Source organism: Ylistrum balloti, unplaced genomic scaffold (assembly GCF_031769215.1).
Source record: "Ylistrum balloti isolate Yb309-2 unplaced genomic scaffold, AGI_CSIRO_Ybal_v1 Utg370052, whole genome shotgun sequence".
NCBI classification, from domain to species: domain Eukaryota; kingdom Metazoa; phylum Mollusca; class Bivalvia; order Pectinida; family Pectinidae; genus Ylistrum; species Ylistrum balloti.
Genome location: NW_026782104.1, coordinates 486,990 through 513,162, shown reverse-complemented (window position 1 = coordinate 513,162; position 26,173 = coordinate 486,990). Strand labels below are relative to the sequence as shown.

At 36.1% G+C, this 26,173-nt stretch overlaps 2 protein-coding genes and 1 long non-coding RNA gene across 3 annotated transcripts; 1 reads left to right on the top strand and 2 right to left on the bottom strand.

Moving 5' to 3' along the window:
* Window positions 1-728: 728 nt before the first annotated feature.
* LOC132549260 (uncharacterized) lies at window positions 729-2,105 on the top strand. Its single transcript, XM_060213178.1, has one exon. It carries the CDS (start codon window positions 729-731, stop codon window positions 2,103-2,105), a length of 1,377 nt encoding a protein of 458 aa, XP_060069161.1.
* A 14,970-nt stretch (window positions 2,106-17,075) lies between these two features.
* Window positions 17,076-18,098, bottom strand: LOC132549259 (uncharacterized). Its single transcript, XM_060213177.1, has one exon. It carries the CDS (start codon window positions 18,096-18,098, stop codon window positions 17,076-17,078), a length of 1,023 nt encoding a protein of 340 aa, XP_060069160.1.
* A 3,466-nt stretch (window positions 18,099-21,564) lies between these two features.
* On the bottom strand, window positions 21,565-25,562 carry LOC132549241 (uncharacterized). Its single transcript, XR_009554175.1, has 4 exons — window positions 25,464-25,562; window positions 24,365-24,443; window positions 22,485-22,602; window positions 21,565-21,649 (listed from the first exon to the last, which is right to left on the bottom strand). It is a non-coding gene; the product is annotated as an uncharacterized LOC132549241 (long non-coding RNA).
* Window positions 25,563-26,173: the final 611 nt, after the last annotated feature.

Sequence of the window (26,173 nt, the reverse complement as noted above, 5' to 3'; positions counted from 1 at the left end):
ACCCTATACCAGTTGGTTATTAGGAAAAGCAGAGGAAGCTTTTCAGAAATTTGAGAGTGGGCACATGTATCCTTAATTTAAACAAACTTGGGTATTCCTTATCAGAGTATGCATCTGTCAAAATGTAATAACTACTTACTGCCCTTTTGCAAGATAGGCAAAGAAGAAATGTACAAGTTTAGACGTATGCTCAAGTGCTAGTAATATTCGTGTGTACAAATTACGTTCACTTATCTAACACTGATATATTTAGAACTTCAATACAATTATCCATAACGAAAGACCTTTAATTTACAAACAAGGTATCTAAGTATGATCGTCATGTGTTCTTTCTCTATTATCTGGTTTGAAATATCCTATGGGAAAAAACAATTTCGAGTACTCTACAATCGTTTCAAAATAATGAATTATGTTATGCGTGTAATGTGAATATAGAACACAATCTATACAAGGGTATTGCAAAATTTAGTTGATCATTGTATGGGTCCATTGAGTCATGTAATGTGTGTCTGCTGCACAGCTTTGTAGGTGAATAGCAAACTGTTATAAGGTTGTCGTAGTCGGCATATTTCTCGAACCATTGCACGGATATCATGAAGTGTTCAGAACACGGACAAAACCTTATTTTGATTTGTGAAACGTGTCGCGCTGCAGTTTGCCCAGTATGTGTAGCATCTAGTGAGCACAACGGACATGTATATCAAACTATAGAAAAGGCATACTCAAAAATGAAATCAATGCTGATACAGGCAGATGGAAGACACGCCAAGGTTATCGATAGCATTAAAAAAGACATTGACGATATCCCAGCTATATTACAACGCATGAATACTGATTCAGACGATACAACGAATACTATACAATCGAAATCCAAGCAACTGAAATCAACCATTGACGTCATTGCACAGAAAATGTCGGATCTTTGTAAGAGCCAATATAAACACTCCCAGTCTGAACTTACAGAGAGAGAAATCACGTTGAAAGAAAAGTTGAAGGTAGTGACATCATTCAGAAATTCTATTGATACCCTGCTTAAATGTGAAGACCGGCTGGACGTTATTCATAAGGGCCAAGTGTTGATGGAGACTAACAGTGACAAACCGATTTATCCACAACCGGAACAAGCCTCATTCACGCCTAAGCAAGAAGACATGTCCGATATTAGCAACATTATTGGACAAGTTAAAATAGCCGACATTCCGATACCTAATCCTTATGATGTGGAAAAAGCATCTGATATATTAGGATCTCTTAGACGAAGTCGACAACTGAAAATGAAAGCTTCATTTCGCCATTCACTGACAGCCGGTATTTTACAAATATGTCCTTCTATACAGGACCAATCATTGCTTGCATGCTGGGCAGAACACGTCATAAAAAGTGTGAATGAAAGCGGGAAAATTCTTCGATCTATACCCATAAGGTCTCAGCCAAGCTCTATTTCCTATCAAAATGGTGTCATTTTTCTCGCCTCGTTTCTTGAAAAATGTGTGATCCAAATTGATCCAACTGACAAGTTGGATACACTTTTTGAGACAGATTTACATCCCAACGGTCTGTGCTGTTTATCTAGCAGCATGCTTTTGGTCTCCTTACTAGAGCATGGCGATCACCACCCATCGGAATGTAGCAAACGACTGCTAACAAAGTGCACCGTTGACGGAAAACAAGTGATCACTGTTGAACGTGACGGTCAAGGCAAACGACTTTTCAATTGGCCCATCAGAGTGCGGACAAATACACTCAACGATTTGATATTAGTTGTCAACGAAACTGGAACTGAATCCTCCCATATCGTTATGTTGGACAATAATCTAACTTACGAACTGAGGTATTTAGGAAATGGAAAAGTTATCCGCTGTGATCAAGACTTCCATCCTGCCGATATAATTAGTGATTTCTATGTAGAGGATGTTGATTTTGACAGTCAGAACAACTTAGTTATTGCCGAATATCATTCAAAATCCATACATTTCCTTAACACTTGTTGCACTAGACTTAAATCTATCGCTACCTTCACGGAAACCATGTGGTCATTAGCTATCCACCAGAACAATGATATTTGGATTGGGTTTGAAAACGGCGTTGTCAGAGTGATGAGGTGAGTTTTTATCTATCTAAATCTAATGTTATCATTTCAAAAAATTTAAATACAAACATTTTTCAACGGTTATCAAATATTAGAAAAGTGAAGTATAAATGTAAGTTTGTAGTAAGCAAGTGTATGGAATGAATTTTAAAAATATCAAAAGTAAGCAGTGCGAGGTCATTTTTATTTATCGGAATTTTCTATGTGTTACATGGCATAGTAAACTAAGTCAGTGACACAGCACTACGCGATACGTTATGCTATTGCATTACAGGCCACGAAAGTTAATGCTCTGTTTCACCTGACTAAGAAGTGATGTTTTAATTATTTGTAGAGAAGATGAAGATAATTGAAAGAATCCGATGACTGAAGATGACAGCTTCTTTTGTGTCACTCTACTTCTTGGAAGTTCTTTTATCCACATGGTTACTTTATCATCCAAACAGTAAATATCAGTGAAAAATTAGGAGAATCAGTATTATTAGCAGTCATAAAATCTATAAATGATATACCCACTTGTATGAATTTTAAACATCCTTCCTGAATTCATTAAGTGTGGTCAACTTCAAGGTTTGGCATGCTACCCATGTCATTAAAGTAGAAGACGCTTACCATTCCGGAACACTTGTTGCAAATTTCCTTGTAGTTTTAGTGTCTTAGAATGGTTCATAAAATGCCTTAATTCAACTGATTTTGGGTTTGAATTACGATTTTTCTTTCTTTTTTAAAAACAAATATTGTTTACTATACTGTATGATACTGTATGGTGGCGTAGTCCGCATTATCTTTAATTAAGCACGATAAGCTTTCAGATCTTGTAAATGTCATCTATAGGGTAGATTCTCAAGAGGAAACTAAGATTAAACTTCATTATAAGCTAGAGGTTCAGTTTAAATCTGTAAAAATATTCCTTATCAGAAGTGTCTTGATTGTATGTTTGATGGATCTCCAACTCAAATCGAGGCTACAGCCAAAGAAAGTACTGAAACAGTTTATCAGTTCAAATGCACCAATCATGGATATACCAGCAAACAGCAGTCTGCTTATTCAATAAACCTGACACCTGATGGGAAATCTAGTTGGACCGACTTTCTAGTTCATTATGAATTAATATCTAGATGAAGTCAAACACTTAAGTTAGTCTCATCAATGACTGAAACAGCTAGAAGAATTATTTCAGATATTAAGGCTAAAATTTCAACCGTTAGGTTTGATAAAATAAATGATATGAAGAAGGCCCAAATGATATCAAGGACAAGGAAAACGAGTGAGCGTTTGACTAATTTCATGATATCAAGTACACTTTGTGAGATTAGGCTAATCTACATCACCATCAGATGTGAATGAAATATAGCTGGTTTAGAGAAGCTCAGACCGATAGAGATGAAGAATATTCAATATGCTAAGGGAATTCAGAAAGTATTGATGAGGCACTGAATGCTGCTCTTAAACGTAAAGCATACAGCCAAATCGAAGAAAATAACAGCGCAGAGGAGGAGACAATCAAATCGGTTTTCCCAACACAACAATATTGGTTCTAAGCGTGTAGGTCAGGATCCTAGTAATTTAAACCAGGAGGGGATTAAACTGAGGGACATGTGTTTACTCAAGGTTTGGGGTGTAATAAAGAAGGCAATGATGTAAGTCCAAATGTATACCATGAGTTATAGTAAACATATCTATGCTTTGTTAGATATATGGGTGACTATATTTGTATTTAGTAGTAGGGTATACCTAGAGTTACCAGAAAACAGACTACCAGATTGGTGACAGATGAGACACATATTAATGTGTAAATAAGAATAGCTGTGTTTACATTAGAGATCTCATAAAAACATCAGGTAGCGTATGTTTATAGCTGATGTTGCAGTCTCAGTGTTATTGGTTATAAAATAATTACATTTCGGATATAGGAAAGGAACATTCACACTGAATGGTAAAGCAGCAAAATACTACCTCGAATGTCAGATAATGGAGTACTATCAGCCGGTAGTGAGATGGTAAATAGTAGGAGATAGACACTGGTTGTTAAAAGCCTGGTAAGAGATAACGATGGTTAACGGAAACTTTTAAACATGAATAAAACAAAATTGTTTTTTTTTTTTTTTTTGTGAAATGCCAGAATAAAATATTTTGAGTGTTAATTTTGCATTTAACGCTCCTTGTTTTTCAATAGCAACCAATTGAATTTGCAGCGGAACACCTCAGAGATTAGTTTATTAAGAAGGATGTTTCTGAAAGGAAGTTCAACGCATTCTTAAAGTAATAACGCCCTCAAGATCACCTTTAGACTTGCCAAAAGTTCTTGTCAAGAAGGCACATTTTCAATTAAGTTCCTCATTGATTACTGAAAATTGAATGAACTTACTGTAAAGGATTCCTATCTTCTACAACGTATTGGTGATTTCCTAGATGATCCAACTGGTTTTCTGTGATAGTGCAGAGTGAATCCAGCAGATAGACAATTACATTACGTCATGAAGTGGAAATGGTGCAATAAAATGGCTGCCGCAATTGATTTTGTTATCCACATTTTTATTAGAAACCTGTCAAATTGTCGCTTTTCTGAGTTTTTGTGTTAAAAGGCGCACAACTCCCCCACCAAAAAAAAAAAAAAAAAAATGAATAACGACCATACCAAGTGTCAAAGTAAAATTTCCAACGTTTATGATTATTCTCTAAGCATTATCCCGAACTTAAACTAAAAAATATATTTCATTTTTTTTTATCTAAACATAGACTTCGGAAGTATTCATTGTTTGTTCCGACTAATGGTCCGGGGTTGATACAGGATTGTAAGTTAATTATTATTAGGAGAAATCATGTGTTATATCGGAACACAGGAACATAAACTGGAACTATAGAACAGTAGAATGTGATGACTGTCAGGGAGTTACCTCCATAACTTATTTTGTATATTTTATTTTATATTTTGTATGGATTTCGAGTTGTTCTGATACATTGTCACCGTCTTTAAAGTGGTTTCTACGTTGAATGTTCATTTACCATGTTGGTATCTGTATACTATCTATAAAGAGAAGGACGTATTAAGTTGCAATAACTTTGCCGTATAATGTGTAATGCGTTTGACAGTTAATTTGTTAAAATCAATCTACGTAAAAATGAATAAAACAATAAACACTTCCATATCACTTCTCATGTTGTGATTTACAGATGTAATGCGTTTGTTGCTCAGTGTTGTGATTTTGATACCCTAGAGTGTGATGTCTATTGGATAATAATGTAATGTACACGTGTTGTATGTGTTTTAATTGGTTCGCTCCGGTTTGTCAGTTTCGTGCCTGTTTTAGGAATTAGATTAAATGTTTGCGATTACCCCTCGCCGATTTACAAATAAAACGCATGATTTGTACATTGTATCTAATGCAGACTTTTGATTGGTTGCTTTTTGAAATGGTACAAATAAAAACACTGTACCATGCATTCAAACAGCTATGATACCAAAGTCATCCATAAATACTTCATATGCATGCACATATTTAGTTATGTATATTCATTAAATGTGAAAAGCACGCGGTGATTCATCAATGTTAGATATTAATCAGGTTATCTAATATAGTAATGTACACTGTTGACCTCTGTATTATCAAGATAAGTATATTGTTAAATTTGTCTTTTCTTCAAATGCTTATCTATCATATAAGTTAAATGTTTATTACCCGATAATACACGTGGACATATTTATACAGGTATATCGTTATAAAATGTTGAATTATCGTAAATACATTGTAATACATACAGTGACGTTGATTTTTATATATGTAATGATAAGACACCTGTGCCACAACAACAATTGAAATTTCTATAAATATCAAAATAAAGAGTAAGGGATATGAATGAACGACCTATGAAGTGGCATAAATAAACATAATGTTAATGAGTCCTCCTTTTTGTTGTAGTCTTACCTTATCTTGAATTCATTTAAGTAATTAATTTTTAAGTTTCAGGTGCAGGACACATACATGTACCATCAACATCAACGTAAAAAGATTCGTTTGATATACGTGTTCCTACAAAATATATCATGTTCATACTTTCCTTTTTATCGCTCCTGTGTCAATCAAGACTTAAAATGACACTTTGCTTTGTTTAGATAAATGTTATTCAGCATTCCATTAATATTAATTTCTCCTGCAACATTGGTCCAGAGACAGGAATGTGCTGTGCATGTACCCGATGAAACCATTCCCACATGAGTTCATTAAGTTCCTCTAATGATGATCTAACACAGGGTCGTTTCCCTTGTTTTCCTCATAGCTCTCTAAAATGTCGGTGTTCCGTTTCAAGATGGTCTGAACTTGAGTTTCACTAATGCAAAACTGTTCAGCAAGTTGTCCCTGACTACAGCTATTACTACACTGAATAAGTTCAACTTTCTTTTTTACCGACAGCTCGTTTCTTTTACTTGGTGTCGTCATTGCGTGATAAAGTTCATCTGAGTTTTGGGACAGTGAAAATATGTCGTAAAAAATTAGCGATATATACATGTTTGTTTGACTGTTCAAACGATACGGAGAGTGTAATATCGCCACAAAAACAGTTAAAAACCTCGACAACCTGTTCTCGTGCGATCAAAGGAATTTAGGTCGAAAATATTCCATAAGTTTACTTAGGGTATGCAGGGCTTCTAAAGTGATTAACAGCATACCTATCGACCTATCAATACATAATTAGAAAACAATAGATTGTTATTACAACGTATCTGGCATGTAGTTTCACAGGTACAGGCCAAGTTGATCCGATAATGATGTTTACATCGAGTAAGAACACCTGGTGGCAGGGTCGGTAATCCGTAACGATCATGTTCACGTCAACAAAGGCAGATAATTACAGCTTGGCAAAATTTAATCAATTAAAATGACATAAACAATTCCAATTCCAACACAAAAAAATAATAAGAGAAAATATTAATTAAAACAAAATACAATTCCCAGCCCAATGGTAGTTCGTTGAACCTTAATGTGTACTTAGATTTAATATTGGTATACTAAGGGAGTATTTTAGATAAACTTTTATGAGACATTATGCAGATAGTAATGAAGAATTTAAATTCTAGCAAAACAATTGGAATTGGAATTATAGTGAAAAAATGAAGTAATGTTGACACATAAATGCTAGCGTGTCAGGCAATATCTCTAGTGGATGGCGTCTGCCACTGACAAACCGAACTGTTGCATTGTTCTGAGTTTTGCATCAAAGTTCAATTCAATATAACGATAAACGGCGTCGCTAGCCCAGAGACCAATACTCTTGATCATGTCGACCACCACTCCTAGTTTTGCCAACCATGTAACACCTCCTCTACGGAAGGAATGGCCGAGTGGTCAACAACGAGTGGGAATGCTCAAGGAGAAGATGGAGAAATCGAGAAGGGCACAAAATGTTGTACGAAGGTAAGCGAGGCAGGAGTACCTCCACTACCTTCTCACGGAACTGTATAGTTTTTGTACTTTTTTGCAACTCCTGTTTTAGCAAATAATCATTTCTCAACGGATCCTGCTCACCAGCCATATGATGAAGATGTGACACAGCATTCAAATATTGCTTGATAGTGTTTTTTTAACTAAAGTCAGATATGCTATGTATACCTGGAGCTTGCTGGCACAGGGTCATACAACAATAATTCACAAAATTTAGTATAGAATCGTAGCTGGGTAGCATAAGTGGAAGCTGTAGAGTCAGCCCATGCCTTTCTTTGTAATCCCGTGGCAACTGTCACTAGAGTTTCTTCCATTGTATCATCTGTAGAAAATAAACAATAAAGACGTATGCCGAGTCAATGTATTCAGGTTGAATGGTAACAGTGAAAGTGAAGGTAACAAGTCATATAAACCTAGCATGTTATTAGGTTTATGAAGGCGTGAACACTTATATGCCACAACATTACGAGACCCTGGGATATAAACATATTTTAGAGTAAAGTTATAAAAGGCACAAAACCAAATCAATATACGTAGGATAAACATGCTGATTTCATTGCGGGAGGAGCCTATGTTGACCCAGGAAACTGTAGACTTGTTGTTTGTATAAATGATGGCACGTTTATCTGTTAAAAGATCACACCATCAAAATATGGCAAGGTAGATAGCTATGAGTTCCTTGACATTTATTTGTTCACCATTTATTGCAGGCATGTCACACTTCCATTTGACATAATAGAAGTCACCGTAATAGTTCGCACCAGCACCCTCAGTACAGGCATCAGTTTGAAGGGAGGTAACTGGTTTTGTATCAAACAACTGCCGACTGCCATTACTACCGATGAAGGGAAGGTGTGAACGTTTCAAGTACTGTATTACTGAACAAAGTATTGATAGTATTGTACTGAAGTACTTCACCATTCCTTAAATTTATGCAACAAGCTCTCTGATTGGCAGAGCCAAGTCTAGATCGATTGTGGGTGGAGCCAGTAATACTGTGCAGACATCGGCATTTTACAAACACTCGACTGTCGCGAGAGGTTAATTGGAAGAGTCCAAGTCACAGGTGGCTTCAGATCAGACCTAATTGGGTTGTCCCATTTGTTTCGTTCTACACCCAATGATACCTTGCTTTTCCATCGATGGTACAACGAGAAAACGAAAGTTACTCAGTACTAAACTAATTTACGTACAAAATATATATCAACAGGTTAGATCACTGGGACCGGAGAATTCATAACATCTTAACAGTGAATACAGTCATATAGTCATTCTGTACTAGTTTTATTTATTTATTTATTTTTTTGAAAGGGGGGGGGGGGGGGAGGGTTGGCTCAAAATATTTCGGTTTAAGCCCAAGCTCTATTAATGTAACAAAGAATAACGATTTACCTGGGACCTCCTGATATATGCCGATAATTCATACTGCATTAAAAAGTAAAGGAATTCTGTGGTCCCATATATTTTTTATTTTATTTTTTATCTTTCCATCGAAAATTATACATATCCGCAACATGTGAAAAAACTTTGAAGTTGGTTGGGCGGAATATCTAGAGCATTTACTACTGCAAGTTCCAGAAATTCTGACACAAGTCGGGTATTTGCCCGAAGCCTCTGTCTCATGACATTGAATACATATTCAGTTACGTTGTATCCCGGGGAATAAGGCGGCTGAAAAACCAGGGACACGTTTTCTTGCAGTGAAAGAGTTCAATAGGGTTGAAACCTCCAGCAATTTATCTGACGGATGTTCAATTTTCATACTTATTGAGTCAATTATTACACAAAAAAACCGAATTCTGGTAGACGGACCCTCCACCTTTGACCAGTTGATCGAAAAACCCAAGTGACGTAGTAGTGAAATCAATGTATTTAATGCACGTGTACAGTGGTCAACAGTATCTCCAAATATGATAAAGTCATCCAAGTACGCAATTGCTGTAAAGCCATATTTTTGTTTTATAATACGACATACAGCACTACTTAGTCGCTGAAAAATTTGGGGACACTTAGACACCACGAAAGGCAGACGGCAATCATATATATACGTAGGGCTATCCTTCCCAGTGAAGGCCCATTTTAGGCCGGTACCAGCGTAGTTAGAAGGGTAGACAGACACTGAGCGATATGCGTTGCTGAGGTCCACCTTGGCCATGAAGCAGCCTTGGGTGATGTGTTTTGTAGCATCCGACCAAATATTGTCGTAAAGGGATTTAGACTGTGACCGACTCGCGTCATGTATCAACCGTATTTTGGAATTGGTTTTGGGGATTGCGCCTAAAGCACTCACAATTGTTGGCTTCAAATCCGTCACAATATAATTACCATGTATTATTTTATATCGGATTTGACTTTCAACAAGATTCTGATACTTGTCACATGAAGAATAATTGTTACATTCCACGTATATTAGCAAATTTGGATCCTGGTCAAATAACTTAAAACCATATTGAATGCCCGACAAAATATAATTTCTATCAAAATTGTCCACGGGAAGCAAGTCTTTCCAATGTTCATATTTTAATGGTCCATCCACAGGAGTAACCTCCTGGGCCACGACTACTTTTCAGCCGGTACAGGATTCTTGACAGCTGGATGATCGCTGGCAAAACAGAGACTACAGCTATGGGCAAGTTTGTAGCTGAAGCGCTCGCTGTCACATGATTCTACATTAAATCGTTTGCAAATCTCTTTGCCGCTAGGCAAGAACGGTCCACGTCTTCGTTGCTTTTTATCGTTCATAGTACCTGTATCTGCGAAACAGTGGGTTTTGAGTGAAAGTTGGAAGTCCTGAATATCGCGTCTGGAGGACGCCCACGGAAAGCCCTCTCGCGATTCTCTGAATTCTTTGTCATATAATAAGACTCGTACTCGTGTACCGATGGAAGAATCTAAATATTGTCTGCATATAACGCAGGTAGTCTAGTATGCCGGCTAAATCTGTTTCCTTGTGCTCGACATTGTGAAATAAGATAGCTAAGGCAGCATACCCCCATTGTTCTACGGACATGTCCAAAAAGTTTGGTTTAAAGCCCCAATATACGTAAAAATCACTATAAAAAAACAAACTTTATCTTATTTTCCCCGTAATATATGTAACAAAACAAATACTTTCCTTTAATTAAAGAAAATAAAACTGACTGTTTTCAATTTAAATAAAAATTGAAAAAAATCGGAAAATAAACAATGTGGGACCCACACTAATTCATACATTACCGCTCGTAGCGATGACATTGCGCATGCGCAATATCCGCGTGTGTAAACATGGCAGACACAGTACCGACGACCACCAGTCGCTTCCATTTTTTCCAATCATACATCAGGCAAGTTCTCAATTCTTACGTTATAATTGTGCGTCATATCGTTTCTAAACTAATTATTCCTTCTAATAATTTCCCAAAAACTGAATGTTTATCACAGGAATACATCAAGTCTACGACAAGACTTCGCAAACAATGTTTGTAAACAAAAACTTACCGTAGACATATCTGCATGTGATTGCTCTATAAGTAGAAACCTCAACTCTCGCGAGATCAGGTCATGAACTTTCCGACGTGGTTCGGAAACAATCGTAATTTCGATGGCGCGTGTTTAAAATGGAGGTGTGTTTACAAATAGCGAGTGTCAACTGCTCATATATCAATACTTTATGCACAAAGTCATGGTAACTAATGTTTGAATAACTTAATTTTAACTACATCTTAGAGAATATCTCAATAATTATGTGTGATTCTACACTAATTTTTTGGTGAATGTTACGTATATTGGGGCTTTAAGCTTAGCTTTTTGAATACACACATTGCCTTACTTACTGTTATTGTGTCCGAATTGTCCTGTTTCGCCGGAGGCTCGTCCAACACAAAATCATTTAATTTTAAGGGTTTTGATTTTTTCTTTTTTTCCGTGTCCGATGTGTATTCAACTAGCTCTTTCAACACATTAATAATGTCCGAGCCATACTCACGTTCGTAACCTCGTGTATGTAGCCGTGAAGGCACCGAGAAGACTTGGCGCTAAATCCGTGACTCTGTTTCCGCTATTTCCCATTTTAGCTGAAGTTTCTTTTCTTCCATTTTAAGAGCTGCAAGCTCAGCTGGCAAATCGTCCAGTTCATGTTTAGAGGCCGAAGGTGATGCCATACCTTATGGTAGTCTTGGTACTTGTTCCGTTAACTTAGGAGTCAAGCGAGTGCCATGATGCGTCAACTTCACCTGCTCTATGTTCACAATGGCCAACTTCGTCAGTCTCCTCCTCCGAAGCAAAATCCTCTTGAAAGAGAGCAGACAGATCTGACCCACCTGACATAATTACGTCTGGCCGCAAGGCCGATTTGGGAGATCCAATAGTTCTTGCTAACTTATAAATACGCTGTGGTCTTTTGTTAATCTTCCAATAACACGTCTTTTAAGAGAGTACATGGCCCATCAACACGCTACTTGCATGCACTGATCGTCTAACAAGGGAGATCACTCTAATACACTTAGTGTTAACATTCTACAAAACCTAATTTCTACAACATTACCACATTGACACACATGCTCGCGGTTCACTGCCAATCAGGTAAACTTTAATCACTGGTGAGAGATTGGTCGTAATTGTGAGGTAAATAACCGTTAATTAGTGGTCGTTGGGACTGTGAGAAGTGGTCGTAATACGAAATAGCGGGATGGTCGGGACTGAAAAAAGTGGTCGTAATTTTGAGGTGGTCGTTAAGTGAGGTTTCACTGTAAAGGTCTATTACATCTACAAGGCACAATATAACTATGGTTTATTTTGTAAAATTGAACATATTTTAGACATAACTTTCAACTTCAAGACAGTATCTAGAAACAATGTTTTTTTATCTATGTTAGGTATTATTTTGTGCAAGTACTGATTTTACTAACGTATCTCGTATATTTCATACTAGGCAGAAATGCCTTGTATATGAAAGACTGTATATAAAATACTGTCGTTGCGTTGTTATGACCGTCGCGAAGTCATTGGTAAATTGATCTGTGTGTATTACGTATACGTGCCGCTTGGTATGCAATTCTATCATACCAAGAAATCTAAAGGAGCATAACAGACTGAATGTAATCGATTGCGTCAGTCAGTTACTGAATGCCCCGGGCCTATCCACATACTTTTTAATGAGTTCAAAGAAAGAATTTTTTATTACCACTGCACATACATTAAAACATGTAATCCGTCCATAGCATGATCGATACTTGATACTACTGCCAAGCACCGATACAAAAACACATAGATAGCATGAGTCACCTTGTTCAATGTTCCACTGATTAACATATGTTAGATTTAGTATTATTTTCCTTTTCAGATGCAGAACACACACATATTTATGGCCTAACCAAGAAGGAGCAAAAGTTTTTAAGCAATACTCATATATCATTACATATTTAGAATAGTACGTTCTTACAGCAAATTCCTTGAAATTTCTGAATTTTTGTGTGATGTATTTTGCAAAAAAATCCATTCCTATTCACAACGTTATATCATCCAACCAAGGTCTTCATGTCTCCATGCTATAGAGACAACCACCGAGACTAAGTTGCCCTTGCCCGTCTTCGGGTGTGCCATACATACCTTACGCATTCGTTGAAAGGCGAAGATAACCCTCAGTTCATAGGATGTGATGAGCCATTCACCGTTAAACATTTTTATTGACCCTTTTTGAAATTGTTCAGATTAATAAAATTCTAGGTTAACTGAAATATGTTGGTCTGTACTATAGACTTTGCCATTTTAAATTTTTTAGCATTAGTCTTTTACCATTTAGTTTGTTTGATGTCATTTTCTTTTTGGATCGCTGTGTGTTTTACCGTTTGATGGCTCTAATGACCTTTTATGTGTTTACGGGTCGTTAACAATGTCATGATAATAATAACATTTGATTATTTTTGGTAGTCATTGGTTAAGATAGATTAAAGGTCAAAGCCATCCGGAAACCTTTTGAACAAGACGCCCCAGTGATACCTTATTAGTTTTACATAATATTCACAGCCTAACCAAGGTCTTCCACTGATTAGGTTTATGTGATCATCGGTCAAGTTTAAAGGCCAAAGTTTACCCTTGATCTATTTGGATATAAAAAAAATCATATTCACAAAGCATCATCCTACCAAGGTCTTGACTCGATTAAACTTTGCAAGTCAATGGTATAGTCAGCTAAATGACCACTCGCTCATTCTTATGTATGTAGTGTAACGGACAAGCACAGAAAGAGTGTCCCTAGAAATCTTTATTCATTGATGATCAGTTGATCATTGGATCAGCTCAGATGTTCACGTATTGTCGTTAGGTTACCAAATAGCATCTACAAGTTAGATGTATTTAACAAGTGTGTACTAATGTTTTTCTAATAACTCTTTTTGACTGAACATAATGACAATGACAGTTTGTTACCATTTAATTTCTCTTCAACATGTTTACATAGTTTTCTATTACATCTAAGATTTTCCACAAAAGCCAAACCTTTATTAACCGATTAGTAGTTATTGTTGAAGGTATACACTTACAATGGTGGGATAGATTTATTTGTGCAACTGTTTGTAGCAAAAACACTTTTGATAAGTAATGACTCATTGTGATGTAAATAATGTTTTTTCCCATCTGGTTTCACACTTACCTCATCATTTTGGCAATATCGAACTCTTATATAAAGAGAAAGGGGTTCTAATTCTAATCATCTTAAAATTCTGCTGATTGGAAAGGATTTTTTCGTGATAACTACTGATATGGTGTTCCTGACATAAAATAGATTGGTAATACATAGATTTAAATCTTAAACCTTGTAAGATGTTTTTCCTGTAAAGTAATATTTCGCATAAATCCCTCTACTTGATTTAAATTATAGATGTGCATCACGTGCCATATTTACATGAAATTGTCATATGTATCTTATTACTATACAACGCGGAAAACTCGTATCACAGATTACTTAAAAAGGATAAGATGATTAGTGTATATATATTATGTATTTGCTTTGTGTTGATTTGTCTCGTCTTGCCATTTTCAATGAGCAATGTGTCTAAGGATAACCACAGCCTTCTACGTAGTCTTCATTCGTATCTTTATTTGTACTGCACTCCTAGTGGCAAGTACCTCGCATCCGAACATTGAACAAAAGACACATAACTGTAGAGTGTCTTCAAATGGTAAAGAGTAAGATAGAATAAAACCAAATTATGGCTCTGACTGCGTCACACCGTGGTTTCCTCCTTGTAGGCCTCGTTGGTGATGATAAGGGCTTAAACCGATGGACTGCTTGAAACAAAAGAAGCGAACGGGCAAAATCAAAATTGTAAGGGGACCTACCCTATATCTTAAGAATATTTCCATAGCTTTCTCTGACAGGAGTCGGGATATAGACATTTAGTGACGTCAAACAGTCCTTAGAGAATCGCATTAGCATCTGTAGCAAAATTCATTTCATGTTCTGAAGTGTGAATACTTAGCATATAGTGATTTTTACCATATCAAGGGGTTCGATTTTTGTTGATTTTTCCTGGATGGAAACAAACAGTTAAAAATACGTTTTAATGAAATAGAAATAAAAAGTCCATTTGACAACTTCTTTTGCATCAATGTTTAACGCAAAACATCGAAAACAAACATACGTGTTTAAGCTGCAACCCCTGCGTGCGATTAAATTTGAAAAATATCCTACTTACTTCACGCAAAACACTCACAAAACGTTATGTTGAATTTCTGCGCTTTTCAACGGTTTTCCGTTGCTAATATACCTCTCTCGAGAATAATTGAAAATTTTAAGTAACTAGTTATTCATTTTCATTGAATTATTGCCAACTATTGCAGATTTAAAACACACGAATCCTGTCTTGACGGACAACTTTAAAGACCTTAAAATAAACAATCGATGTTGTGTCTGTTGCCATCTGGTTTTTTTTAAATTATTATTATTGAAAATTGCCCGGTGCTTTCTGTTTTCCTCGATTAAATAAATACACACCAGCCTTTTCATTGAAGTTTATGCAGTACACGTGTCTCGTGACCCATGACCGTGTTTATGTAAACCTGTTTGCTTGGCTGTCTGTAACATATGTTAAGCTTTGATGTGATCACTATAATGGACCGGCAAAGCGGTAAAGAAGGAGAACAAAACTCTTCATTCCAACAGTATTAAAGTTCTTATTACACAACTTATAGAATATTTGAGTGTCACGTTTCGATAACTACAAGGTCACCATCATAATTCAGTTTTCCAATATTTCCACAAAATTTCGCAATGGTATGAAGAATAGCTGCTTTATCTGATTTCTTTTCCTAACATCGCCATCAATTTGCAGTCCAATACCACCAGTGGAACTTCAGAAGTTTGAAATGTGTTTTTAGGACGGCTGCAAAATAAGAACGCTCGGTTAGATCCATCTTAGTATTGCGCAATCATGTTATAAATAGGCCATCATGGCTGCTTTGTTGAACGAAAAAGTCACAAGGTCTCCACTGATTTTCAGCTCAATTGAACCAGTGGAATTCGAGATGTTCCTAGTCCTTATTCGTTTGTTTAAATTCCATAGATGACAATATTGATCTGTTATTTGTTACGGAAGCCTTGTCACTGACTGACCCAACCAATTCAGATTCCAAATAAGTACAATGATAAATTTACCTGTAATAAACATGACCATCAAAACAACCGGGAAGCAAAATATTCGTGTGTTATTCGGCTTCATTTTTCATTTAATGTATTTAATTGGTAAAATTTGAAAGTTTTCCCATTACAAAATGTGCTTGTATGAGTCTGCTTTCATTACTATTTATAAACACACGTATCGATTAATATGGTTTATTCTAACCAATCCACTAACAGAAAGTATAAAAATAACACAATGTATATAAGTAAACCATACTTGTACGAAATAAAACATTATAGAAATATCAAGATCAAGTGCAAATGATTTTTTACAATATATGAAAAAGACAGATAACTTATAGAATGAATTACCCGCACAAACACTCATATATACAAACATCCAGCACATGTACATTGATTTTGATACATTTGATATATACAAGTATACACTATGATAAACAACTATCAGCAGTTTATGTCATACACTCACAAGTCAATTTTAGTAACATAATGCTTCCTCCGAATCTAGCAGAAACAAAGCGATACCGCATGCAATATTATCTGTTCATTAGAATGTTTTTATCTACAGATTATCTACATCTGTTTCTTAATTGTCATTATATGATATTAGTTTCTGCTTTCTCTACTTTAACTTTAACTTTAAACCCGTCTGTAATTCTTGTGTTTGAGACCAGATTTGGTGATGATTTTTATTGAGAAAGTGAGTGAACGGCTTTTTTTGTTTTTGTTTTTTTTAATCTGTAGCAATATTGTTGAGTTCACGAAACATATAATTACCTTAAAACAATCGCTAGACTGCAGAAACCTCCTCAAGTTGGCGAGTCGACAGTGATTGGCCAAATCACTGCCCGTCGATGGATGGCTTCCAGCTCAAATCTTCTCTTCTCCACCAAAGCCAGCTGGACGACTTCTCTGCTGTTGTTGATAGTCATTGAACAGGTGCCCTTCGATCTCTTCCCTGGATGCCTAGTGTAGAAAACATCCTCCACATGGACTGTGCAGGGAACCCTCTGCACCCCATCTCTACTGGCAAGACCCACACACTCCATCCTTTTGCTCTCACGTCGTCTGCAAGATCGGCGTAATTCCCTTTCTTCCGCTCATGAGCCTCTTGGCATTGATCCTCCCATGGGACAGTTAGCTCAATCATTACCATTTTCTTCCCTTGCTGTGACCATAGCAGGATATCTGGACGAAGGTTGGTTTGGACGACCTCTGGGAAAACTAGTCTTTGTCCTAAGTCAACCCGCATCTCCCAACTGTTTGCTCCATCCAGTATCCCTCCTTGGTGCACTGCTTTCTTATTGGTTTTCTCTCCAGATCTTACAAAGTTGATGTACGGTTGATGTTTGGTACATTTCCTCTTTTTCTGCCTTTCCTTCTCAAGGGTGTCTGCTAGCTCTCGCAGTACCTTGTTGTGTCTCCATGTATATCTCCCCTGGGTCAGAGCGGTGTTGCACGATGACAATACATGGGCCAGGTTACCCGGTTGGTCACACAGTGGGCAGTTGGGGTTTTCCGTCATCCCCCATCGGTGAAGATTGGTAGGTGTTGGTAGGACATCATACACTGATCGCAGGAGGAACTGGATTCTACATGGTTCCAACTTCCAGATATCTGCCCATGTAAGACGTCTTTCCGTTGTCTCCCATTTGGTCCATGCTCCCTGTGCTCCCATTTCTACAGCTTTAACCTTCCTGATCTCTTCCTCCATCTTCCTGATGTTATCTTGAACCATCTTCCTCCTACCAGCCGTGTCTGCTGTTCCCCACCTTTCCACCCGCGTTGACCCTAACCCCTGTTTGCCTATACAGGTAGTCCCAACGATGTCGCTGTGCCTTAGCCTGCTCTCTGCTTCCTGTACCGCACTGCTTGCTGACCACTTGCGTCCTGTTCGAGTCTCAATTCCAGCATTCCGGATCTTCTCATCTTTGGAGTCTCTAACAATCATCACCAGCCTAACCTTTGCCACCTTGAACTCTTCTACCAGCGATGATAATGGGAGTTGTAATTTGCCTGTGGTGCTGTAAAGGCCCACACTGGTGAAACTTGGGGGGACTCCAAGCCAACGTCGTAGACATTTGCTTATTTTCCTTTCCAGGGTTTCCACTGTGGTAGTGGTAACCTCGTACAGGTGGTAGGAGCCCGTGTTGGTACATCCACGATTTGAATTTACCGGGCAGTCCTGATTTGTCAATTCTCCTCAAACCTTCTTCCACCTGGTTCTGCAAACGTTTGATATTCTTGCTGTCGTTCAGGCTAGCATCAAACCACTTTCCTAAACACTTGATTGGATTGTCTACGATTGTTGGGATCTCCTCCTGCTGTATCGAGAGCTTGAACTTTCTGGTCACTTTCCCTTTCTTTATCACAACACATCGAGATTTCCTTGGTTTAAACTTCATCCTTGCCCATCCAACTGTTTCCTCGAGTGCTGACAGGATACATCTCGCCTGCACGTGGGTGGTAGTTGTTATGGTCAAGTCGTCCATGAACCCTCTGTTTGGTGGTACTCGCATTCCTGATGAAGTTTTGGGTCCTCTAGTCTCCCGGTCTGCCGCCTTGATGATCAGGTTCATCCCCATCACAAATAGTATGACCGATATAGTGCATCCTGTTACAATAATTAATTTAAGAAAGTGTCTGTGCGACAAACCTGAAGTCAAATGTTCTAACAATACGGAAATGATATCTAGGTAGTGCTGGATCATGTAAATAAGTTCTTTCAGACAGCTCAGGTTTTGGGCATTTCATTCTACACATCTTACTAATTTATGTTGCTTTCTTCGGAAATCTTAGAGAATCCAGCATAATTCTTTATACAAAATATCAAGAGAGGTGTATCTTTGCTGTCCTGCTATTATCCCCGCACCTCCTAAAAGCACTGATTCTGGTTTATTTGAATGAATTTCCGACCCAACCTCTTACCCCAATGTACAATATTAGATAAATCATCAGTCAGAATTTGAGCTAGTTCAACAAGACTATCCTCAGTTCCAGCATACAATCATGTATCAGACTATGACAGTAAAACTTAAAAACACAGTTAGCTGTGTCATTAATGTAGAACAAACCTCGTTGGACCTAAGAATGAGTCCTTGGACATCCTCTTCATTTACTGCATTGACTGTCTTATATTTGTAATGGTTTTATTTCTAATAAGTCTGTAGTTTTTTCCTGGTGAGTTGGTTAATCAATTCAAAATTTTCTATGTGCTTTATTCCTTTGCCTCATACTGTGTCTGATTTCATGTGTCTTCCATATCTATCCTTTTGTCGCATTAGTACATGTCATACAGGAGTACAATGTGATATTTGCTAGTAAATAGCAACACAAAAATTCAATGTTGTCACTAATCACAGGTTTCAATTTGGTATTACTAGAGAAAAAATATAATGTCACAAATACATAATTAGGTCAGCTCAGTAATGCTGATGAATTAATAACATATGCTCCGTTATCTAAATATTAGTTATCGTTACGTCACATTATTAATCATACATCATGTACATAATTTTTCTAGGTCCTGATGTCATCAAGATGAGTCTTTTGGTCTGAGAAATGGTCCTAGCTTGGACGTTAAAGCAGTGCGAAATAAAATATCCAAATATGACCTTAGTTTTAAAGTTTACGTCAACGATAGTACTTTTTTTTTTTTTTTTATATCTTTGTACTAACGTAAGTATTTAGTATCTTCTTAAGCACGGATAAGCAAACTGATACAGACGCGTACATGTAGTAGGAATGGGGTCATTAATTGTTCATTATTCTGGTTGGAAATACCTCCGTTATTAGCATTGACTGTGTAAAGAATTTGATTTCACCAACAGGGATCAGAGGAGCTTTGAATATGAAACTTGTATATAAATGGTGTGTGTGTGTGTGTGTGTGGGTGGGTGTGGGTGTGTGTGTGTGTGTGTGTGTGTGTGTCATTCAGTAGATTTTTAATCAAACAAGATAATCGTTCTTTAAGGATTTTTATTTTTATTTGATCGTATACAACAAATTAAGTAATACTACAACATTTGTCTGATACAGAATAATTTGGCATATCCACAAGATGCCTGATATAAAGAATTATACATGAAAAGAAGATGAAGATTGTAAAACTGAAAATATTTAGTAAACTGTTTCAACAAGTAAACAGACACATTAGTATTTGTAACTTCCCTGGTCTACACTAGCTAAAAGTTAATTGCGATATACCGTATATGTAAACACAGAAATCAACTAGTAACAAGGCACGATTACTTAAGATCGCAATATTATATCTTGTCATATTCGGTTCACAATTTTATGGCATATTTTCAAAATTATGAAAGTATAAACATTAAATAAAAACAAAATAGATAATAATACAAAACTATTTTTTTATCACCGGTATTTATCAACGTCATATTTACAACAGAAAATGTACAAACGTATAACATGACGCTATCCAAATTGAGACACGTTTTGAAGAAGACTTGCTAGTGCGTGTTTGAATCGTGTATTTTTTCTTAATATTTCACACAACAACAAAAAACTAAGAAAGAAAAGATCCTTCAACTTTAATTCCGTGCTTTGGTTGCCAGTCAGCAGCACACGTGTCTATAGATAGAACGCAACAAGGCATGCTATTTTCTACAATGTGGTTCAACAGTTAGGAGTACCGAAAATGGAACGTTCCTTATATTCTGTTTATTAATAGAGATAACACACATAATCTTTTATGTTTTTTTTTTTTCATTCTATAAAAGTTTATCACAGAATTTGTCTATCAAAAACATTAATTTGTTTTTATCAACAATAATGTTCCTTGTTTAGAAACATATATATTGTATTATCGCATGGCATCATTTCCAGGAATTTTTTTAACAATTTATTTTTTTAAATGATAATAAGAGATGATAAGCAACATAGAAGACACGGGCTAGGCTAATAAATAATATAAAATTATATATTAAAACATTATTTCTTGTTTAGAATACTTGGTATTCATTTATATTGCAAAATAATAAGTCTGCATCACATATTTGAGAAGTGTTCCAGTTTTGGTAGCGTTCCATTTTGGATATCGTCACGTTCATATGTTAAATATAGATGTACAGATAAAATATGTTTAGTATGTTAAACTACAGTCTTCTTGTGTATCGACGAGGAAAAGACAATATGATTTATATAGCCTGTATCATAACAGGCATTTGTGCCTAGTATGCAATATACAAGATATATAAGTAACATGTGTAGATATCTTGATTTTGTTTTCGAAAATTCTCTGTACCCAAAATTTCAAAGTTGCAAAAACAAATGATTCTAAGCATTGTCCTGAAGGTAACGCTTACGTTGAAAAGCTGAATGTATTAATAACCAAAAGCGATTAAAAAAAACACACACACACACAAAAAAAAAAAAAAAAAAAAAAATTTACTCGGTGTTAATAAACATGCAAAAATACTAATTGAAGAAAGATTCACAGGAAGAATAAATGTTTATCGGGAGTTATTGTTACATGTGCTGGGCCTGAAATAAAAAAAAATACTGAAATGAATAAAAAGATAACATTCGGATTACAACTATAAGACAAATAAGAATAACGAATGTTTCGAAAGATCTCCATTCAATCAGCTTATTCCTAATTAAGATATCCATATATAGATAATGGAATTGTTTTATTGACACAGTATGCCTTATCGTTGCATATTTTACTATCAATATCGTTGAGTCACAGTGTATTTACGTTATGTCGCCGTTTTACAATGACATATGTATATAACTGTCAAAAAGTCATATCCCTTAAGTAATATGAAACAACATCATTGTCACATGTATATACAGCGTAGTTTAATATATTGTATAATTAGATTAAAACTTAATGTTGATAAATCACTGCGTACTGATTTTTCAAAGACCGGCTTTATATTTCAACCTCGTTTTGATTCAACCGATATCTCGCCAGAAGAGAAAGTCAATCTTGATATATTATATGATTCTGATCATCTATTAATCATGCCGATTGATATGACTTTATTTTTTTTAGTTTTTTTCATGAGAGCTTCTATTTTCATGATTCCACATTAAATTACTCTTTGTAATACAAGAAAACAAATAAGATACAATAGAGCTGTCAAGGTGTTAATTACTTTCTCCTGTCACTATGCAAACCGTATGTGACGAAGTTACATGGAATCGTCAGGTCTCCAGTCTACATTGACCATAAAATGAAGTAAATTCGTATTACAGGATGCTTTTCTTCACAAAGATAAAACATTTTTTTAAATCCTTTATTTTGATTTGTCCCGTCATGACATTCCCATTAAACCATGTGTCTAATGATAAAAAAAGCCGGTCTACTTACAATTTGCTTTCCATCGGACCTTTACGTGTGATTGATCTGTACTCTTGGCGGCAAGTACAGCATACATATTGCCATCCCAAGTATTACGCTGACAATCCCGAGGAACAACCCTCCATATCTAAAACACACAATATTGTATGAATATTCCCTAAATATTTTTTTCGTACCATTGTATACAGAAGTGAGTATCACCTTCCAATAGGGAGGAAATAGTTACATTAACGTCATTATCAATAAGGAATCAAACTGTATCACACAGTGGTCTCTTTCTCGGTCTCGTCAGCGATGCTTAACCTATTAAAACCAATAACAAAAATTAGTAAAACTAAAGTTGATGGGAATAAATGTAACTTACCATACCAGGATATGCATTAAACCAAAAATTCAATAAACTAATCATCTTACAATTTCCAATAAATACTAATTTCAAAAGAATACTGTGTTTTAAATCGTGGCAGTATTCAAATAATGCACTAGTTTAAAATGGCATGCAGATTACAACAAACTTCATAATCTAAAGTGAATTAATAATCTTATAAAAATTATACAAGTCAATCCCACTTTTTTAGACATAAATACTTCTTGGTGAGCTTAAAGATCTTATACATAAAGGCAATGTTTTTGTTTTTTAAACAAAGACACAATGTGCCTGTGTTGTGTATATGTAATGGGTGAAGAGATGGGAGATAGTTGCTTGGTCTTATCGCTCCATCGCTCACTGGATTAGGTACGATTCAGCATTTAGTATTACTTATATTGGAACTCTTGTATGAAAAGTTGCGAAAAGGAAATAAAACAAATAGAGAGAGGAACTCAGCACACTGGACAGGTTTGTTTATCGTCATTTGTTACCATACCAAATTCCCCAATCACACCCGATCCCAATACTCATTGTCTTATCCGGGGACTACCAGTTTGAAAAATACAGTCATGTGTACCAAATATTGCTCTGACGTCGTCTGCTACACAAAAAATACGTTATGCGTTCATTGGAACTAGTTATGGATAAAGATATAGAGAAAACATGGCCAGTATCTTAAAATGTAAGCTATATTTTGGCTCGGGACAGAAAGACAAAAGTGGCTCGCAAAATGGTCCTCTTCTAACATCAGTTGTAGCGTAATTTCTTTCAAAACATGGATTATGAATATCTCTTAAAGATTGTTGTGTCGAGGGGTTCTAATTTTCTCTTGGTTCTCTATGATGGAATTAAATCGTGGAAAAATGAATACAATGAAAGGAAAAAGGGCGAAAAATTTCACCAGCCAAATAAAAGGAAGAAAAAACTAAGTAATGCTAGTAATTCTTCAGTCTAAGTCAAAGACAAACCCTGATCAGTATATTCAAATGTATGTGGAAATAAATGATATATCAAATAATTTCATTCGTTTCCACGCTTTTGAAATAAATGTCTCTCTGATGCCTTAGATATTAAATCGGAATCAAACAAGTACTAATTGTAATGGGGACCATTACAAATGTCCCCCAAACGACCCCTTCAGCAGTAAATGATCACAATAATCAGACCTGCAGTCATGCCAAACATGGACTACGCCATTTTGCTCCTATAGTGCCACCTAATACATATATACCAATTTTCACGAGAATCGGACAATATCTCAAATTTGGCCACATTTTGACCACAGCTGACCGCTCAGATGACCGATTGGAAAAATTCAAGTGGCCTGCACTCCGCCTCGCATGTATGAATATGTGTTGAAAATTTTGTTAAATTCCATGCAATAGTTTTTGAGAAACGCGTCGGAAACCTCGCCGGCGGAAGAAAGTGGAAGAAATAAGAATAATATAAATAATAATAATAAGAAACGGAGCAAACACAATATGTCCCCCCACTTCGTTTGGGGAACATAATTACTTACGAGCTGGCCAATCCCGGAGCTCCACTATACGAACCGTAATTATAGTGTGCGGCCCGATGTCCGGTTCGACCATCAACGTCTGGTAAAGAAAATGAAGGCATTGAAATAAAGAATAATGCGATAAATAAATCTTACCTCCATTTTACTTACAATAGTTTAAGCTTTTTATCAATCTAATATTCCACTGTGTGAGTATATAATGATATCAGTCGTAGCTTGCATAACATTGAGAGTTCTTTATTTTCATATCACATGCTCAAATGAAATAGGTTAGAATGATGAGCCAACACTCACAAAACTACTTTTTTCCGTATTGGTTTTATGCATAACATGTAGGTGGACATTCAGCCGTCGTAATGATTAATCTTCATTCTACAATTTTACTCATTTCCCTCCTATTTTTATGTGAATTGATAGCATTATGTATGTAGTTTTGAAACAATGTATGTGCACAGATAAAATTCGGTGGTAATAAGGACTGAAAGACACGTGTAAACATATTCCTGATCAAGTTTTATGCAAATCCTAGTTTTCTTACGCATAACACTGGAAATATACATCTACAATTACAACCTTTTGACAAGGTCCAAAAACAGTTTTATCAACCTGAAAGAAATATCGACCGAAGGTGGAGTCCGCGCTTGATATTTTTTTCATAAGTCTAAAACAATCTATTGACCGAAATTAAAAACCTATGGTAGTTTTATCATAAAAATGCTGTCTTTTTGTTTCGTGGAATTTTCTAATATGTAATAATAGAAAATAAAACAATTCTCTTATCACAAAAACAATTCACATCTTTCCTCGCAAAAATAATCAAAGCGGAAATCGGGATATCTTAGTCGAGGGCTAAGATCGTTAGTCGAGGTTAGGGCATTACAGGATCTTAGCCCTCGGAATTTTCGATTTTACAGATTTAAAAATGGTGATAACCGAAAGAAGTGGACGTTATGCACGGAATCATTCAGTACCTGACCGTGAACAACTTTTGTCATTTAACACAGCTGATAAAACTATGATCAGTGTCTTTACAAGTATATCTGTGTTTATCATTGATCAGGAAAGAACACTAATTTGAGACTGAAATAATACAACTTACCTGAAACGAGCAAAGCAAAGAAAACAAGCAGGAGACAAAGCATTCGTAAATGATCCTGTTTCATCATAATGCCAGTTATTTGTAACTTTTCGTTCAGTGTATATACCTAAGAAGGTTCCCTGACAAACACGGTCTGCGTATAAGTCTGCTTTAACAGGATGTATATATTGAGACATAATTATTGACTCGGCCTATCACGTTACATTACGGTCTTTTCATACATCCTCTATTACATTTATGCTATCATGCGTAGTTTTATTGTATACACTACAAGTATACGTGTACCGAAATTCGAACACCAACAATGGGAACAAATACAGTTGTTGATATATCGCCCTGGTGACGTAGTGACGTAACCAATTCATCGGAAGGCTCACATGTAGATAACATGTGTTGTTTAAGATATTTAAATGCTTGTGTACGTTCGAACGAACACACCCTCTTCCACTTCTATTTCTTCCGGGTCTAGACTATTAACAGACAAAATGCATTTAACTGAAAGAAGGAGATTCGGCGGAGGTCGGCATTCATCGCTATCATTGTACACCACAAGAACTGATTGCGCCAGACAATGTATCATTTATAAAATAACCCCTCTCATAGATGAGCGTGCAAAAGATACACAACTGAATGGCAACTTTCAATAAAATGTAGAACTAGAAACAGTGAAAAAATAGCTGTTTAATTTATCATTCACCAGACCAATGACG